Source organism: Tyto alba, unplaced genomic scaffold (genome assembly GCF_018691265.1).
Source record: "Tyto alba isolate M040663 unplaced genomic scaffold, T.alba_DEE_v4.0 Super-Scaffold_14, whole genome shotgun sequence".
NCBI lineage: Eukaryota > Metazoa > Chordata > Aves > Strigiformes > Tytonidae > Tyto > Tyto alba.
Genome location: NW_024881276.1, coordinates 25,000,637 through 25,020,943, shown reverse-complemented (window position 1 = coordinate 25,020,943; position 20,307 = coordinate 25,000,637). Strand labels below are relative to the sequence as shown.

Here is a 20,307-nt window from a genome sequence, read left to right as displayed (position 1 = left end):
GTGAAAGCAAGTCTTTTCCTACAAAAGATGCTAACCAGTGATGGTTATATACTGAAGTCAGACACAAGGAGGAGCTCAGATTTCAGAGGGCTAAGCTCCTTTCTAATCTGTCAGGCCCTTTCTAGTTACCTCAGAAGTTGTGCCCCAAACACAGTCCTTGCTTGGGTAACTGAGTGCTGTAAGAAATACATATTCAACTCGCCACTGCTGTAAAGAGGTCTGAGGAACTGCCTCATTCTTTTCCCAGAGAGAAAACAAGCAGGTTCTTACATGTAGTTCCTGATAGAGTCAGGGAGGATAACAACACAGCGCTGACCTTCCTTCAGCTCTTTGGCTGCCTTCACAGCTACAGACATGGCACTGCCTGAGCTACCACCTGCCAAAATGCAGATCAGGGGCAAAATTGTTAAACCATAAGTGAAATGAGAAAGAATGAAAGAGAGGAAGAGACAGTAGAGAAGCCCAGGGTGAGGAAGACAGCTTCTAAAGAAGGAGGTCTCCCTATCCTGCACAAGGCTTCAGCCTCCTACATGCTATTCAAAGAAACCCAAAGAATTTGTTCTTACCACACAGTAGTCCTTCCTCTCGGATCAGCATGCGTGCTAAAGCAAATGACTCCTCATCATTGCTCTTGTACCACTGGTCCACTGTCTGGGAAGGGGCAGGAAGACAGACACAAGGGTCTATTTAAACGAGGAAGGCTAGGGATGCTACACAGCTAGTGTGAATTCAGCCCGTGCTCTTTGAGGTAACAGCTGCCCTACAGAGCCACGTGCCTGGGTTTCCATCCTCCAAATGCCAAGTGGGGTCTTTTTGCCAAGGTAAGACGATCACATTAGCACAACAGGCTCCTTATTGAAACCTCGCTGTTGGAACAGGCTGTTGTGAGACAGCCACAGACAGCATCAGTTCCCTTCCCTCTTGGAGGGCCTCCCAGGGACACAGGCTCTGCTCAGGACAGTCATAACCCTTTTTACCGGGAGGGGTTGGGGTGCTTTGTTGGGATTTAAAAGTACTGTGTTCTAGGAAAATGTTACCTGCTCATAGCATCTTGACCTAGCATTGTTAAAAAAAAAAAAAAAAAGTGGTCAGTGCAGAAGCCTTCTGATGACTGCTTTTGCAGGAATAACATGAATAGATCTGTTAGCCAGCCCTCCTCTTTCAGCTCAAAAAAATACTTCCCCAAGTTCTTCCTCCATCTTTCACCTCACTTCTACATCCCAGCAGAGGGTAAAGGGCAGTAAACCAAGAAGCATCACTTACAGATCTATCCAACACTGTGGGGACAAAATCATATCCGATTCCTTCCACTTCATACATTGTCTTGTCAGTCTTGTTCAGTTCTTCTGGTGTAGCAAGGATGGAGCCTTCAGGATCAACACCTATGATCTGGAGAAGCAGTTTCCACACTGGCTACCATGACACACTGCTTTTGAGAATGCAGCTACTTACTCAGGGCCGCTGGCCTTATTACAGCTGTTGGTGGCACACTGGCTGCACACACAGTCAAATTAACAGCAACCTAGTCTCCTATTCATTTCTTCCTGGCAACATTCAACTCTCCTGTACACAAAATGCTTTGCTGCTTCTGGCCCTTTGGTAACTCATCCTGCCTCCTCAGGCTATGGACACTAAGTGAGGGGCACCACTTCTTCTACATGGGTTTTGCTTGGTTTAAACAGAAGGCAGGGTTTCCCCGAGACATGATTATCCTCATTCACACGTCAGGCATCATTACAGCCAATACATTTTGTGCCAAGTGTAAGCAGATAAGTTTTGTTTACCACTCTCTGCCTATGTAGGAAAACATTCATGATTGAAGCACAATACCAACTTCTGTGAGGAAAACTAACACAGCACACAGGTAGACACACAGGTTGGTGTGTGCAGAGAAAATTTCACTGGGTAAAAACTCAGCAGCTCAACAAGTTAGTGAAGGCACAGTCAGAGGGGAAACACAAGGCTGCAGTACATGCCAGAAAAGGAATTTTCTCAGACAGCCCATGAAGGGGTCCGAGGGCCAGTTTTCATCTGCTGAGTGAAACCTGAACTCTGGTCACCAGTGAGACCAGAGCATGATGATTTCAGACAGTCTGAAAAACTTTCTTTGCTGCTCGGAACCACCTTCTAACTGAGAACATCCCAGCTTCCCACAGAGATCCAGGGCAGGCTGGCAAGGAAAGGGACATGCCAAATGGAGCAGTTTAAGGTTCACCCCGCTAAAGAGAAATGCTTTAGGTTTGAGACTTACTTTACAACCTGGACACTTCTCCTTTAGCTTTCTGGAGATGCCAGTGATAGTACCTCCTGTGCCAGCTGTAGCTACCAGCATGTCTATTTTTCCTGTTTAAAGGTGAGAGAGAGAAGGCAGTTATGAAATCTTCCCCAGAATGAATAAAAACATACTTTAATCTAAGACCTTTCTTTAACAAAAAATGAGCAGTATAAGACTCTTTGCTTCACAAGAGTTGTGTTATGAGACCTACCTTGAGACCACCTTGCTCAACCTCCACTTACTTCAACAATGGTTTTGAAATGTCCATCCAGTGGCCTGGCAAGGCACCAATTTGTGGTACTTTGGACAGAGCTGGAGGTGGTCCATACAGCTGACACCTGTAGCTTTCTTGTTACTTTATTTGCTGAAGTAAATAATCCATTCTTTAACTTAGAATGAGCAGCCCATTACATTAGCTAATCTACTGAATGAGTGCCAAGAGCGTGGGATAGGTATTCATTGAGAGAACTGTTAACACAACTACTCTCTCATTTTCATGTGAAAATTACTGGTTTGGTCATGAGCACTCAGAGTTCATTCTTCTGCCACCCCCTACAGTTTCTGTTGTGCATCCATATGACAACTCTGTTACTAAAAAAATACATTTTAAAATGTCACCAATTCACACACAAAAAACAAATGCTTACCAGTCAAAAAGAATAACATCCTGCCAAGCAGGGATATAAGCTCAGTAATATCTAAGCAGTGCCTGGCCTATGAGGAACAGTAAATGCAAACAAGAAGCCTAAAGCTAGAACTCATCTAGACTCTCAGTTTGTGGGATGGCAGTTTGTTAAAGTACACTTGTTTTAATTGAAACTTAAAGAAAGTTTGCCACAAAGACAAGCCAAAACTTCTGAACAGCTAGAGTTACTTTTGAGAGGGAGGAAGAGAACCTTTCGCATGGTCTTCACCTTAACAAGAAGGAATTTAATAGCTGATTTTCTTATTAGAGGGTTCCATCAGAAACTGTACTCCTATAAAGCAGGTCAGCAGCCCCCTATATGATTTCCTTCTACCATCTATGGCAAATGCCTACATGGTAGGCTGTAGCATCACACTGAATGCCTCCAGTAGCTCTCAAATCAATTCCTCAGCTGGGTGAGTTAGCCCAGCCAAAGCTCTCTGCTGCCACAGCTCAATCACTTCTAGTATTCCAACTCAGCTGCCTACAGCTAACATTGAAGTGACCTCTGCAGAGTAAATAGGTCTTACTGGTGACAACTGCAACATTTTGTACTCCTGAGGACTCCTAACTGAAGAAACATCAAGTGTAATGGAGTATTTGGTCTGAGAATGTAAAAATACCTATTTCTCTATTTGCAATCAGAGAAAAAAGACCCTGTTCTTTCATGCTACTCTAGCTATGTCTGTTTTATTTTAAAGCATCACTGCTTTCTCCACCTGATCACAAGCAGGAGTATAAAAACCAAAGCACCCCTCCTTAATGGAAAAAAATAAATTCATAACTACAGCTACTGAAATAATGACTAGAAACTCTAATGACACACAGCATATGTATTGGATTTGCTGTATCAAAATCCATGCATTTCTCAACCACCTCAGGTCCCATTATCCAAGTACCTAACAATAAGAGAATATTAGGGACTCACTGAAGAGGGGGCTAGTAGTAGAGCAAACATACCTTCACACTGCTGCAGGATCTCTTCAGCTGTGGTGTCATAGTGCGTCAGGGGGTTGCTGGCATTACGGTACTATATTGGAAGACAGAATAGCCATTAAGTAGACCAGAAAGACAAAATTCACATTGTGAGGCATTTGAAGAACATGACAAACATTCCACAAGCCCTACGACAGCTACATACATTCTTTCCAGACTGTTTCCTTACCTATTATCTGAACCTAGGCAGAATGCCTGAGGGGAGATACAACCTTCTGAAGTGACCTAATTTAAGGTTAGTTCTAAGGTGCCAGCACCCTCCAATGTCAAGATCAGTCCTGTCTGCAGGACAGTATCTTTTAGGAACATGACCCTTGTACCCATTCCTCTACACAGGACTGCCGATACAGTGGAAAAAGCCACCCCTGTGTTTTGCAGTTTCTGCAAGCACAGGCTCGTTGCTGCCCTCTTGTGACTATAAAAGCCTGCTGCCGAAACAGCACAGTGATGGCTCAGCTACAGCTCCAGACCTGGAACATCTTTTCCTCCAGAGACACACCTATGCTGTTGAACGGTCAACCAAGAACGAAAGAACAAGGCTGCAATACCCCCTCCCACACTACACCTGCACCTCTGACAGCTTGGCTCTTACCTGGTCTAGTATATGTGCATTGGGGATTTCATTTTTCAGTCTCCATGCTACTCCCACATGAGATTCAGGAGAATCAAATCTGGCAGTAGTTGGGGTCCTCACAATCTCAGCACCCAGAGCTCTCAGGACATCCACCTGTAGCAAACAAAGGTCATAAAACCCCCAAATACTCTCCCAGCACAGAGACTTCATTGGGATGGAGGGAAAAAGAAAACATCTTCCCTTTTACCTGGTCTGCAATAGCCACCTTAGCAGTTCTCCTAGACCCCAACCTCACATCACTGATCCATCAGTTCAAATCCTTAATTTCATTTGATCTTAATCAAGCTCTATTTGGGAGCTAAATGTCAGACTTCTGATTCTATTCCAGGCCTTCAGGCTCATAGGCACTAGTACTACACATTAAGAAGCCTCATTCAGGCAAAACACCACCTCCTTTCATGCCAGGCACGTATGCTCTGCACTCCAACAGTGCTATAGCCCAGTATTTTACGTTTAAGTGCAAAATATATAAATTTACCTCCTCCCCTGGATACAGGCAGCGAAGGAGATCCTCCAGGGCCCTATGCACCACTTGCTATGAGGGCAAGAAGGATTATGACACTGAGCTAAGGCAAGGCCTGTCTTCAGAGGGGAGGCCTTTGGTGCTGCATGGCACATGGCAATGGCCATGTGGTACCTCTCCCTCCAGAGCAGGTAAGAGCAAGTAATGGATATAGGCCTTCAGGGGACATTGCTCTCATTTGTGCCACTGCCTTCCAGTTGCAATGCTGGAAGTGTTTGAACCAAGACAAGTAGTTTTGCTGACAGCAATTTGCTGCCTCAACTGTGAAACTCAGGGGATCTCTTCTTTTCTTTTGGCTGCAGGTGCAGCACCACCCTAGTGGAGCACAGGACAAAGCTTGCTCTAGAGCTGGATATTTTGTGTTTTCTATAGTGAAGGTAAATGGACATTACCCAGGTGGCTTTTCCTTCCCCTTTGTTGCTGTGGTGACAACTCGGATACTTGCTAGTACCTGCCAGTGTAACCTGAGGAGCTCAGCAGGCTCCCTCATTGCCTTGCTCAGCCCAGTGCAGCACAGAAGAATATTCAAAACTTCAGCATCGCCTTCCTTTGTCCTTTGCTCAGGAAGTGACAACTAACCTAGGGGCAGGTAGTTACTTCGATGTGATAGGTAAATCTCAAGTTCCTTTGACATTTGTATTTAAAACAGCTATCACAGTTTTCCAAGTGACAATACTGTGGGGATGGGTCTTAAACACATTTCTGCCCATGGCTAGCCAGCCTGGAATTCTCTGGACACCGGCAATAGGCCCTCAGCAGAGTTCTGCTTAGCCAGTGACTTGAAAGTCAAGCGATTAAACCTCCATTGCTAAAGCCACAGCAGTCATCTGCACCAGGAACTCTGCAAGTGCAAACATGCTTATTTTTTAATTCTTGAAAATAAAAGCGTATCTGACCTTCTCCATACTCATTTTCTCTGGCATCACAATGATACAGCGGTAACCCTTCACTGCTGCAGCCAAGGCCAGCCCAATTCCTGGAAGCAAGCAAAGACATGTAGAGCATACAGTGAAGAGCAAAGAACAAAACCCACAATGCTAGCTTTGGCATGACCTGACTTTAATCAGATTTTCACCAGAGCCTTGAATACAATGTCTCTAGAGGGGTGGCAAAGTGAACATTTCTGGCTGCTGAGGAGAACTGGATTTACAGATGCTGCTAGTTCTTTGAGGATCACAGCCAACAGAAAGTTTAGCCAAGGGTGGGGAAACTTGTCATGTGCAAACTGCTAGCTTTACCACACGCACATCACCTTCCTCCTGTCTCAACCACTCCATTTTCACAGAAGTAATTTGGGAAAAGAATGAGCTTTAAGCTGAAGATGACTACAGCAATCATTTTGACACTGTCAGAAGAGTATTAGAGCCTCTATTGACTCATTTCTGTATGAAATACCTAGTTTGCAGCGTGCCAAAATTAAAAAGATGTGATTAGATGCTGTGTGTTGTTGCAGTTCTAATGCACAACTTGCTACCAAAGTACCCTGACTGTTAAAGACAGGTACCTCATTTCTACTTTAAAAATCTGTACCTCCAGCCTGATTTCTGCCTTCCAGCTTGTCATTGTCTGCCTACCTGAAGAGCTAAGCTCAGAAGTGCCTTCCCCATAGAAGAGAAGCTCACACCTGTTATCTGATCACCTCTCTCCTGGATAAGCTAAACAGATCAAGTTAGCTGATATGTGTCTGAGGTCAGGCTGCATGGCACCTCCCCTGCTGTTCTGGGGACCAGGCAAAATACCAACGCATGCCTATGACAATGCCTCACAGGCAATTTATCCTGCACAGATACTTGTTTATTCAAAAGCTGGCTCTGTTTCTACATTGTGCCAAATTGTGTAGGGTTTAGAGAGAGAGAAAAAAAAGTCTTTAACTGTTCCTGTAAAAGAAGCGTAACTCACACCTCAAGTACTTTAAGTAGTGTTTAAATATTTGGGAGGAGAGAAAAACCCCAAAACTTTTCCCAGTATACTATAGATAAATATGGATGCCAAAATTTAAAAAAAAACAAAAACCAAAAAACATACATAAGACCGCAAAGGCCTCACTAAAGACTGAAGAGAAGCCAACCAGCATCCTCCCTTATGATCTGTAACAAAGAAAGCATTTTGAGACCAGAAGTCTTAACAGTGTGTACGTTCTGCTACTGACCTGGAAATGCAGCAAACATTAAAACAGGACTTTGTGTGAGGAAGAAGTGGGATGCAGAGATGACAAGAATATAACATGTTAGCTCTCATGTTTAACATACACAGTAGCTCTGAGAATTAGCCTAGAACAAAAGCCAATTCTTTCAGGTTACTGTCTACCCTGGTCTTTGCTTTTAAATGAAAAAAGACAGCTTTCTGAACTAATTGTCCCATACCTCCTTGCATTCTGCCTTATTTCTATCTTTTGAATTCTGTGGCAAGGAGAACCATTTATCAGGTACTAACCCAGAAAGCAGGATGTCATAGTATGACCTCAGATACTGGAGAAATACAATGTATGGATATTTTCCACTACATGCCATTGTTCAGACAAGAGGTACAGCAGTCACAAGGGCTTCAGTTGCACTGCTCCCCCCCACAGAGCACCTGCTGAGCAAACAGCAACAGATATGAATTCCCAGTCTTCTGCTGAAGGCAGGGGAACTGGTCACAGATAGGCTCATCATCCCATTCCCTCTGTTAACAAAGGCTGGACTGGATTAAAAGAACAACAGAAGGATCTGCCTGGCCTGTGTTTATCAGAAGGTAACGGTGGATGGATGCCGAGGAAGGAGTTTAAGAACAGGACAAGATACATCTCTGGAGCACATAGGCAGGGAAAGAACTAGTAGCTCAACTCAGGAACCTCCCCAGAAGAGGCAGTATATTTTATATTTAACTAGCTCAAGGGGGTACATTCCAGGTACGTTTACTGCCCACCAGTAGAGCAGCTTAACAGAAGTATAGCAGCTGTGACGCAGGAGCCCAGAGTTAACTGCTTGGATCATCAGATGCTCTGCCCTGGCCTTTGACTAGTGGGACTCCTCCTTCCTCCAGCCTTCCAAGAAAAAGATGCTGACCCAAGTAGAATCTGTTGAAAATCTAGGTGTGCAAGGGTTGTGTTAGCAGATAGTGCTGCAGGGATGAAGCTTATCTCCCATCTCAGCTGCACCACATGAAAAAGGCTGTTTCTCAAACCAGGTCCACTTCACCTGACAGAGTGTAGGAACAAGGACCACAGGACTTCCCAAACAGAAGGGGGAAGATCCAGATCCACACTACTGTTTTGGTGCTTGATTTCCGACAATTTCAGTTGGACTTTAATTCCTGAATAGGACCTAGAGACCCCAGTGAATCTGGCCTAACACTTCTTTTAAAGCAAAGAGCACCTGCAAATTTAGCAGACCTCCTTCCCAGCAGTTCTGGTCAGTATAGCACAATGCAGAATTGTTCCTTGTGCAAGATGGAAAAGGCACAGTTTCCTACACCATGCAGGGAGGAAAAGATCCCTTTTCTTCCTTGCACAGGCAGCCTCCATACTTCAATCTCAAGTCTGCCTCTTCCAGGAAAACACCACAGCATTTTCCCCACGCACTTTTCTAGGGTATCTCCATCCCCTACCTGTGTTTCCAGAGGTTGGCTCTATGATTGTGTCCCCAGGCTTCAAGATCCCAGCCTTCTCAGCGTCCTCTACCATCCTCAGGCTAATGCGGTCCTTCACACTGCCTCCAGCATTGAAGAACTCACATTTTGCCACTGGAAACAAAGAAACCAAGCAGAGTTCTTAAACAGCAGTCATTTGCTAAACAGGATGCTGATCGCTAACATATCTGCAAGAGCAACTCTGTTAACATGTCTGCCCAACTCAACTCCCTGCTTTACAACTCCAGAGACAGGCATTCAGTTCACAGCACCTCCACTGTCATGGGTCACAACAACACATTAAGTTTGGTACTTGATGCTGGCCACAGAAACCAGGAACCCATACTCTGCCAGTCTCCTCAAAATATGACCCCTCTTTTCACTTTTCCTCTTTATTACACCCAGTTATCAGCACAAAAAGCCCCAGGGTTCTTCCAGCGCAATAGCATGGGGGAAGAGAACTCTACCAACATGCCTTGCCTTTTCCCTGCTACATTCTCCAGCCAAAGAGTTTCTAATCAAACTGAAAGTTTCTTCCCTTGTTTAGCCTACACTTCCACTTCAGTACTCCCAGCATTAATCCCTTCAATGGTGTTAAACACCACCTTTTAGGACTCTGATCAGAGCCTCTGGATATCTCCAGCGTGGCTGGGATTTAAAAAAAAACAACCAAAAAAAAAAATTCACTCAGCTTCATCCCTTTCATAATTTTCAGTGATCTTTAGTGGTAACTGCAAATCTGCATTTTACACACACTGATGAATACTCTGAACATGAGCAGCAGTCAAAAACTTCATACAACTTTTTTAAAGTTAAAAAATGATGTTCTATGAAAAAAGATTTACTTTTTCTATAAAAATGGAAAAGATGCAGGAAATGTCCTCATGAAGTACAACTTGAAAGATATTTTAGATGACCAAATCCTAAACCCCTGAAAATCTGCTGAAGAAAAAGAACAATTTTTCTCACCATTTTCTGCAGGGTATCTGCACTCCTCCTATGCCCAGTTTACATGACACTACTAACCAGGACTACCCATGTTTCTGAAACCATGTTTCTTTTGATTTTCTGCCTGCATCAGTACTCACAGAGTTCACACTTGAGCCCATATTGCTTCCCAATCTTGTTGATTCGCACCAAGGGCGTATTGCCGACTTTATTCAGGATGCTTGGCAGGATTTTCAGAGGCTCTGGCCTGGTACACATACAAGAAAAGTCAGTGTATTCACAGAAGGGGCCACAGGCAGGTCACACAAAAGCAACACTATTTCTGATGCTTTTTATTTCAACCAGCTTTCTCCCTCCCCTTTATCAGGCTACTTATTTTAGATATTTTGGTTTAAAAGAATGTCCACTGGATACAAATACACAAAACATCAAGTCCTTGATCCAAAACAAGGATTAATCAGACATCAAGTCAAGTGCTGAGGCAAGAATGAAGTGCTCTGCACTTCCTCCTGGCACGAAGTAGCTGAGCAGTACTCAGTCAGCTATTTTACAAGCAAAAGGCATTAACAGTGCAATCTTTCATCTAGTCAGGGAACTGCTTGCCAGGTTACTTAAAATAAGTTAGTTCCAGTCCATGTAGTTTCACATCTTTAGTGCAAGGCCCCTTGTATGCTTAATGTGGGTTCCTAGCTTTGCTTATACTTTGAAATTAAGAAGCGCCAGCACATTTACACATCAAACAGTATCAATTTAAATCAGTCATCTTTTGTTAAATCCACATGGCTCCAAGGGGACCTGGATTAGTGCTGTACTGAAAATCAACAAAAGTAATACTTACAGAGTGGTATGACGATGAGGGGAGGCCGAGAGGGGTTTCCCAAGCTTCCACGTGCATTTGCTGGGTGTATCAGGGCGGATCCACTCCCTTTCCTTCTCACTAGCCTTACAATTCTCATTGTCCATTCCACCAGGGAGAAAATATTTGACAGGTACATGAGGGCATGAGTTTGTATCTGGCTTCTCCTGGGAAGGAAGTGTAGGCTTTTCATCCTTGGGGGAGGGGATATGAAAAAACAAACAAACAAACAAACAAACAAGAGAGATTCATATGTTCTGCTGTAACAAGGTCAGAGCATCTTTTGAGACTATCAAAGTTCTACACCATGGGAAACCATTCACATCATTGCCTGCCTTGCAATAGCTAAAAATCATGTTACTAATGAGTCCTTATTCCTGTCTCTGTCCCTTCACCAGTGTATCTATTTCCAGTCTAGTGTTTCATCACGCAGTTCCTTCAGAGGGAAGCCTGAGCAGAAACTACCCTGGTGGTAGTTTTCAAGAGAGCAGTATTGCCTGTAAGCCAAAAAGGGGCAATGGCAACAAGTAGCTTTTAATAGCCAAGAACAGGTTTTGTCACTGACTAGAAGGGATCCTGTCACTATACCTAAGACCCATGCATTAGGGGAGAGAGCATAGTATGTCTCAGACAAATCCCATCCTCAAGTGTCCCAATCTTGTTTTTCCCTTATTTGAAAAAGGTTGTAAATAATGACTGGTTTAATGGTCAGTTATGTTTCCATAGTACTGTGAAGATGGGAAAGCATTTCAGCATAATTTTTGATTTGCCAAATCTTTATCACCAAAACCAGAATCCTGCACTGCAACAATGAGTGCAAAAGCTCAATACAGTGCCCTGAATGAAGATAATTTAAACACACTGAGCATGTGCTTGGTATAACTAGCCTCCCAAAATATCAAGAAACAGGACTACTCTCATGGGAGAATTATACCTCCCACATCAGAAAACCAGCTGTCTGAAACAAAACCTTCCCACTCCCAGCAGAGAGGAGCAGAGTAAGACTATTTGGTGACCAGTTAGAAAACAATGCCAAAAGACTCTGCACTGCTACTTGTGGTCACGAAGGACAACCCTCCCAGAAAATCCACTGGTTTCAATAGCACCTACCTCCACAGCATTCCAGCAAAAAAACCTAGAAATCCCTCTGAAAACAGATAGGGCTTTCCCAAGTTCTGGTGACAGAAAGGCAGGCAAACAGTATTCCCCAAAGAGCAATGAGTACCTTAGTAACAGGTCTTTCCAATAACAACTTCTCCATGTTGGTGAAGGTGACAGCACAGTAGACTGGACTTTCTTCAGCAGACTGAGTACTGTGGGTCACGAGACTGGAATCCTCTTCAAAGCTACAGATCATACAAGTTAGGAAAAAAAAAAAAACAAAAAACACAACAACAAAACTATCAGGAAAGTCTCTTGTACAGGCAAAACACGTCCCACTTCCATAGTGAAAAAAAATAAGCTGCAAAACAAAGTGAAGATGACTTGTATAAACAGGATTAAAAATATATATATACATAATCATGCAGCAGAGGTATTGCACAAGACCAATGGAGGGTCTCCTGATTCTGTTCTTCCAGCGTTACCTAATCTTCCCCCTGCCCTGCCCTTCACAGCTCAGATGGGGTAAACTAATCAGAAAACATCTCTGTTGGACTGTCTGCAATTCCATGAGCTTGAAAGCCACACAAAGTAATAGAAAATACTCCAGTTCACAGGATATATACTTCTAGAGACACCAAGGGTGAAAGGGCTTCATGGGGCCATCACCAGAAGACCCTGTACAAAACTTAGGAAAAGGCTTTTTATAGGAACATTTGCAGATGCCTCTCTACCCTCAAGCAGACCAAAGTCTCACAAGATCCTGCCCGAGCTGAATTAGTTTTGCATGTACAACTATAGTGATGCTGGATATAACACACAGATCAAACACACCAACCACAAGGAAACCTTTAGCAGGCTTTTTGTTTCAGAAATTAGTAAATATGGAAGGAATAAGTTAATTTCTCCTACTCCAGCCAGCTGTTCATACAGCCTGCCTGCTTGAAGACAAAAATCTGGCTGAAGTTTTAGAATGCATGGTAGAGGGGTTTTCCCCCATTTTTTTTTTTACCCTCATCACCATTTTGCAGCAAGATTCAGCTCTTTCCATTATTGAATTGTGCTAGGCCTGGCAATAGTCCCTGGCCTCATTCTTCTCCTTCTGACAAACGCATGCAAAACAGATACAGCTTAGATCAGGCAGAGTTGATGTCCTGGTGACACACTGGAAAAAATTCTGAATCACAGGATCTGTGAACTTTAGCATTTGATCTCGTAAGTTAACATGCACCACTAACCACCACTACTGCCATGTGCCCACCAATTCCTTTCTTGCATGATTTGAAGAAAATGCCCAAGGCATTTAAATCGCTCTCCTTTAGGAAAAAAAGCCTCTGAAAGCACCAACTTTCCAGAGTAAGGCTTAAAACAATTCTCCTTATGGATATAAAGACTTCCATGCCACTAAAATGATGCAATTCTATTTCATTTAGGTTAATACATACCTAAGAGCCAAGATGGACTACACCCTGACCAGGACTACACTGAGACACACCAGTCCAAGAAAGCAAACATCCCATAAATATATATAATCTAACACCAATCAGTCTTTGTTACCAGAAATTAGCTTACTTCCAGTTCCAGAGTGAAACCCAGCCTTCATTCCTATTTCTAGAAGATGCCTGGTTCACAGTTCAAAATATCAGCACTTTTTTTTAATAAAAAAAAAAAAAATACTTAAGAAGTTTCAACTATAAGCCACATCCACATGATCCTTCAGACAGCTGGCATGCAATACTGAACATTGACACCAACTACCTCTGCTCACAGGTAACACTGACAATATTTACAAAGTCCAACTAATAAGGGTACCTTGCTGCCAAAGGATCAAACCATTTCAACATGCAGGAAGAAAGCAGCAGTGGGTTATAGACAGGAAACAGCAGATTTTATTCATCTTCTAGTTTCTCCTAAAACAGGAGTGCAAAACATTTATATCACCAAGTCTCAGTGTCCTTCAAGAGGGTCCAAAAATTGAGGAGAAAAGGAGATGTATCTGTTGCGGTCAAAGTTCCAGGTTTCAAAAAAATAAGTACTTGTTCTTTGTATTGGTGGCAGGAAAAAGATGAATGTGGCCCCCTTCAGAGGGAATCCTCCAAAAAGTAGCTTTTGAACTGGGCAAGACAATACTATCTCATTTCCTCTATTGCAAGGCAAAAACACCGCACAATCCACTAACAGCAACACCCACCAACTCATGAACTAGAAACAGCAGAAACTGAGAAAAACCTATACTTATTGCCTTCAACTAAGCTGTGACATGCTCTTACATGTTTAGAATGGCAATAGCCTGATGTTTGATCAAAGCTTCAAAAATGGAGCTACAACTCTGAACAAAAACAGGAAGAGAAGGAAAAAGCTAATCATAAGCATTGCCAACAAAAATCCCGTCATCAAATACTAACCTTAAGCAACATCATTCATTGAAAGGAACACAAACTCCTGTTCAATAAATCCCTTCAAATCATTTTATTAGGCACTATTTTGAAGAACCCCACACCCAGCCATTCTAAAGTAAATAGATATGCTTCTATACATTTAGAAAGTCAAATTCTAATCATGCTAGTAGAGAATCAGTCCCAAATATGGTCAACCTAATATCTTCAGGTTTTGAAGGACAAATTCCTAGGACAGACTTGGTTGTTGTCCAAGGGGAATTCTTACTATAGCACTCAAAGGAGACAAAAGCACCTGCAATGGCTTAGTTACACCTAAGAAACAGGTCGAGAGCCAACGACTGACTTGTCATGTTCAGAACCAACAGGAAGAGCTCAGATCTTCAAACTCCTTCAGAGCTACTGGTAAGCTTCCTGACACACCACCCAGAACATCCAACTGGTGCTTACAGCCCTAGATGATGCAACTTCAGCAAAACAGGGGGAAGAGGTGGTCAGTCTAGGACATCCAAATCTCCCCCGTGATCCTACTTACAGGCCAAATCAGGCCATAGGAAGCTGGTGCATCCTTCTACTGGGTAGATCTTTGGGGAACAGAAATCACCAAAAACAGAGGATGACACCAATTCCTTTGCTAGACAGACCGTCTTTTTTCTGTGAATGCAGGCTGCAGAGACAGGAGAGAATGGCAACTCTGCTTCTCTAACTGCAACTGAATGCTACTTAGAACATACTGAGGGAGATGAGATGCAGGATGAGGTGCCCATCTTCAGAAAAATTTGTCAGCCCGAATTTAGGTTTGCTGTAAAAGAGAACACTCCCATAACTGGCTGGGTGTGTGGGCAGAGTCTAACTAGAAAAGCCTGACTAACTTCTGCCATTATATCTGCAGAGCACGAGGCAGAAAAATCAAAAAGACAATTTACAAAGTCACTTAAACCTAAGTCACGAAAGGGATTGGGACATAGACAGAGGTATGAGATCCAGAAAGCCTCATGGGCAGGGCTCACATCTCTGGACCCATCTCCACAGGGAAGCCAAGACCTAAACTATTTCTCAACTCCTACAGAACAGGCTTGAAGGCCAGTGAGTGAAATTAATCCTCAAACAGATAATGTTGGGGGCTAAAGTTTCTGTCAGCACTAATGTGGATATTTAAAGAGTATCATGTATGCAAGAACCTAATTAACCTGAGTCTTGTCTGAAGCAGAAGTGAAGCTGTCTAAAAGGCAGGTGTAAGAGGTGGATCAGAGAGAGATGCCCCAAGGCCTGACTACTCAGTAAGAGAGGAGATACAGGATTCCATTATGCTGCAGCCTGAGAATGGGAAACTTTGATGTTAAGCAGGTACTTTGTGAACAAGTAAACCACTACAAACCAGTTGTTCTGCTCACTCTGCGTATCACAGGGTCTTAGAGAGCCTTAGGATCTTCACAGGTTACCAGATGTAGCAGTACCCACACAGCCTTTGGAAGCTGTTTGGAAGCAACACAGCTATAAGTGATTCAGAAGACAGTCTGCCATTTGGATTGGGGTTTTTTTTGTTGTTTTTGTTGTTGTTTTGTGTATGTGTGTCCCCTTGCTACTTCCTCAGCAGCAGGCAGCCATCACTCTCATGTCAGGAGACAAGTGACCTGAAGTAACTGGAGTATGAATTAACAACACTGTGGATCTAGAGGAGTTCCTTCAAGAATCAAAAGTCTTATTTCTGTTTTATTCTACAGAGCAGATAAGCACGTGTGTTGACTCCAACTCTGGTCTGGACTCAGCTGATAAGTCTTCTGAGCAAAGACAGTCATCTTCAAGGAGCACAACAGAATGAGAAAAAAGACTGGAGAATGCCTTACCTGCATTTTTACCTGCTGCAATCAGAAGCTTTCATTACTTCTTTCCCTGCTTCTAGTTCCCTCTCCTTAGTCAGCACGCAAAGATAGACCAATGCTACAATATGATCAGTGCTCTTTATCTTCCAAGCTCACCAAGCACAGGGAGAGAAGCAGCACAAGCAGGATAACAGAGGCTCAGAGATTAAGTTGCCCGGCATAACAAAAAGAGGGAGTCGGAGCTTGGCTCTCAATTCTGACCAGGTCTATAAAACAGGTAGCAGCACAGCTCCCCTTCCCCAGCATTATGGTGCCTCCATGCAAGGCATCACATCTTTTGATAGCCCAGGGACCTCTGATGAAGGCTGGCAGAGAACTGCTGGCTACCACCACTTGGGCAGGAAGCCAGCTTTTCGGCTGATGTATGTTTTGTGGGAAAGACCAACTGCCACCCACTCTGGCTACACCTGTGGAGCTTTTGTCGGCCAGCCACAGTGCAACCACGAGCACAGTACACTGCCTAGTTCCTATGGATCTCACATGCAGCTAGCAGGCACCTGCCAGCAGCCACAGGACAGCCCATCCCAGCCGTCCTGGCAGCCAGCTATGCTGCTGGTGCCAGAGTAGTGACGTACCTGAGCCAGCAGGCACACTCCAGGACACAGGCCCCCCATGACCCTGCCTACCAACAATTTTTAGAAGTACTGCTCTGCCTTCAGGAAAGCAGTCTGGTTAACTCACACACAGAGGGTGATAATAAAGAGCCATCAGCTACTATCAAAAAGGATGACCCGTCCAAACGTTCTAAGTACTGGACCTAACCCAGCACCTAAACCATGCTTCACTAGTAGTGATCTCACTACAACTGTTCTCCTGCCAAGAAACAGCAGGTTCTAAGCAGGTCTCAGTTTCCCAGGAAATACCTTTCCTCTCTGACACAAAATCCTCAGATTTCACCCATCTCCATACTCTGAGTTTTCCTTCCTTTCTGCAGCACAAGTTTTACAGAACACAGAATTCTCATGCTTCAAAACAGCAAAAAGACTCGTTGAAAGGGCAAACAATCTGAGCAACTTTGCTGGAACAAAGCCCAGCACTCCAAAGCCTCCATGGTCGAAGACTTTAGGATTAGAGAGATACACAGAAGACTAGATACTCAGACAGGCAGAAGAGAAGTATCACTTGTCTTCCAAGTAGTGACTGGTTCAATAATATGCCAGCAGCATTACTAGTGCTGCCATTGAAGTAGGTCTCTCAGGTTTTAGTCAATTTCAGACCCTTCCCAATAGGGGAAGGGCAATATATGAAATAAAATGTAAGAAAAGAAGCCTCTTGGTCTGCTGCCTTAGCCAGACTTGCCAAAAAACACAGGCGAGACACACTCACAGTACTCAGCAGAGCAATGGATGACAGGCCAAGAGCGGCTGAAGAGCTGGTGCCAGACCCAGAGATAGAAAAAAAGACACAGTGTCATCTTGCAAGCCTGTAAAAGGTGCAGGCCACTCCCTCTTGCTGCTCCCTGCTCGGAGGGGGCACCCCGCGGGCACCCTCCGGCCTGCCCTGCGCACCCCACCCCGACCCCCCACCGAGGGCTGCGCTCCCGGCCCCGCCGCGGGAGGAACGCCGGCCCGGGGCTGGCTCCAGGGCTCCGCGGCTACCCGCTCCCATCTCCTTTCTCAATCACAGAAAAAAAAAAAAAAAAAAAAAAAAGAAAAAAGAAAAGCACAACCACGTTCTCCCACCGGCCCGCAGCCCTCCATCCTTCCCCGCCCGCCGGGACCGCGGCGAAGGCAGCGCTCCCGAGCCCCCGGGCGCCACAGCGACCGTTTAACGGCCACCCCCGGCTCTCCTCCCCCACCCCACCCCACGCCCGCGGATGATGCAACGGGCACCAAGGCGGGAACGGGAATGCAACCGCCCCGCCGCTACGGCCGCCACCTCACCCACGCGAGCCGGGCGCTCCCCCGGGACGCGGCCGCCCACCAGCGCTGCGGTGATGACGAGGAAGAGGATGAAGAGGAGGAGGAGGAGGCGGCGCAGCGGAGGCCGGCCGCGGCGCAGAGGTTAAGAAGAGCCCGCGAGTCCCCTGGCCCCGCCCTCCGAGGGGAGGTGGGGAGGGAGAGCCGACGACGCGCGGCGATTGGCCGCCACGGGGGCGTGGGTGAGTGAGTGACAGCCAATGGGGGGAGGCGGCGCACGGGCAGGGGGCGGTGCCGCCTGCCGCCGGGCCGGATCCCTGAGGGGAAGCCGGGAGTGAAGGGCCCGGGGGTTCCCCAACCGGCCTTCGCGGAGCCCCCCGGGGAAGGGCCCTGCCGGTGTCCTGGCCCCAGGCTTCGAAAGCGACACTTAACAGTGCGCCCGGGAGCAGCGGCCGTAGGGAGGGAGAGGCGCCTAGGCTGCTTGTAAACCCCGCGCACGGCCTGTCTTACTGGCTACTTGTCAAATTGGGAAAAAAAAATAAAGTACCCAGCGCATCAGACGGGGCTGCTGTGAGGGGAGTGTTATGGTTTGGGCTGCAGCCAGCTCTCCCCCGGCACCTGAACCCCCTGAAGAGGGCTGCGGGTGGTTGCACGGCAGTCCCCGTTTCGGCTTGCCCAGGTCGGCATCGGGGCAGAGGGCCCAGCTCAAAGCCTGGAAATACCCAGCCCGGGGCCGGGAGGAGCTGGTGAATCCTCCGGCTGGGAGATGCAGGCTGGAAAAGGTGATACAGAACGCAAGTGCAAGCGTGTCGCTGGAGCAGACCCACCCCAGTGCCTGTGCTGCATAATTGGGTTTATCCCAAAAGGTGGCAAGCCCTAAGCATGACTCTGGAAAAAAAAAAAAAAAAAACTAAACACTTTCTCTCCCATGTCACCTACAATTTGGTGCTCGTCTGCTGGGGCACTGGCTGGCACAGAGGCAGGCTGCGTGCCAGGAAGCCTCGGGGGCTGTGTCCTAGCTGAATTGGCTTCATCTCCCCGAGTCCTTATAGCACCAATGCAATGGATAGTTAATATGCTCTGATGTAATTGTTACACTTCTGATGGTGTCTGAGAATGGTGATGATGAGGTATTTGCCTGGGAAGCTGCTCAGTGTCACGGTGTCTGCATCTGCGCTGTTGTGAATGGAGCTTCACGATGTATAACACGGGGTGCAGGCAAATTTAAGACACTCAGGGCAAACTGCCACAGAGTAATTCTTGACAACCACAAGGTGCTCCAGATTATGCAGAAAGTTAAAAAACAAAACAAAACAGAAATCCTTGCATGAAAGTGTGAGATACCAAAAAGGCTTACCAGAGATCTTGAGAACTTAGCTTGTTGCTGTATAAAGGCCAAGCAGCAATTTCATCTGTATCTATAAATATTAACCAATAAACAGAAAAGCAATTCAAGGTAGCTTTATTTTAGAACATGATTCACCCTGAAGTGGTCCATGTGTTTTAGGTAACTGAAGGAGTGGAGACAACTGTATGTCTCCATCTGTACATATAGATACCATGTATTATAGCTATTTGGAGAGTATTATATGCTGTATAAAAATAAAAAGTAAGGAACAGGATGTTTTAATCAAGTGGTAAAATGACGGAAGAGACTTTACAACTGCATGTGACTGGTCTGAAGCTGAATGACTGACCAGTCTTAGGGTTACAAAGTTGAGGGTCTCTCTAGTAAGAAAATGGACCATGACTAGAATGTGGGGTTAAATTTATGAAACAAAAAACACAGGAAAAACACTGAAGAATTACAAACAAATCAAGATCCATGTATTTTATATTGTCCTTAAATAAAAAAGTGACACTGGGGCAGCTGTTTCATCATGTATGCTAAAAGTCCACACAAATTACAGAGAAAAATCCATGTTGATGATGAATTACATTGCTCTTTCCCTGCGCCCTTTCTGGATCAATGTAGATGTAAACCTACTTTGAATTCCACACTGTTATTTTCATTTTCCTAAAAAAAAGATTTACTAGAAAATACTGCTGTTAAACAGGACAAATATTTACTTTAAATCGCAGTTTGCCTAGCTAATTATGTCTGAAATATGCATGTAAAGTGGGGTTTGCCCAAGTAACCATTAGCCCCACTGGAAAAACGTCACTTGAAAAAGCATGTTGAATCAGATTATAGCTTGCCTTTGGTACAGCTAAATTACAGAATAGCACAAGAGGAATGCAGTGTGAAGATGGTGAGGCTAAGAATGCCTGACCCTTGAAATGGGTATCAGAAAAACCGTGAAGACACCAGAGCACACGTGAGGCCCAGCTGCAAAGCACAGCCAAGCAAAAATCCATGAATATTTGGAACAGAATGGGTGCAAGTGTTAGAAAACTGTAGTCATACCCACAGAGGGTAGCCAAGAAGGGATAACCGTACCTTTTATGCCTTTCATGAGGGACTGAGGGAAGAGGCACCGAGTCAGCTGTTCTGCCTGGAGAAATGCCATCCTCTCAGCAACCACTGCAACTTCAGGCAGAT

At 45.0% G+C, this 20,307-nt stretch overlaps 1 protein-coding gene across 3 annotated transcripts in view; it reads right to left on the bottom strand.

Annotated features, from left to right (window-relative positions):
* Window positions 1-17,929, bottom strand: part of LOC104364286 (cystathionine beta-synthase-like protein) — a 29,755-nt gene extending 11,826 nt beyond the window's left edge. For 2 of the 3 annotated variants that reach the window (XM_042788797.1, XM_042788800.1), the window contains exons 1-12: window positions 17,790-17,929; window positions 11,752-11,872; window positions 10,509-10,720; window positions 9,811-9,917; window positions 8,702-8,836; window positions 6,010-6,089; window positions 4,549-4,683; window positions 3,921-3,990; window positions 2,252-2,343; window positions 1,264-1,389; window positions 567-651; window positions 271-376 (exon numbers count right to left, since the gene is read on the bottom strand). In XM_042788797.1, the coding sequence (XP_042644731.1) occupies window positions 271-376; window positions 567-651; window positions 1,264-1,389; window positions 2,252-2,343; window positions 3,921-3,990; window positions 4,549-4,683; window positions 6,010-6,089; window positions 8,702-8,836; window positions 9,811-9,917; window positions 10,509-10,720; window positions 11,752-11,787 (1,184 nt within the window). In that variant the 5' untranslated portion in view covers window positions 11,788-11,872; window positions 17,790-17,929. Of the gene's footprint in view, window positions 1-270; window positions 377-566; window positions 652-1,263; window positions 1,390-2,251; window positions 2,344-3,920; window positions 3,991-4,548; window positions 4,684-6,009; window positions 6,090-8,701; window positions 8,837-9,810; window positions 9,918-10,508; window positions 10,721-11,751; window positions 11,873-17,784 lie in introns of all 3 variants that reach the window. The other variant, XM_042788799.1, reaches the window with a different exon arrangement.
* Between the last annotated feature and the right edge of the window lie 2,378 nt (window positions 17,930-20,307).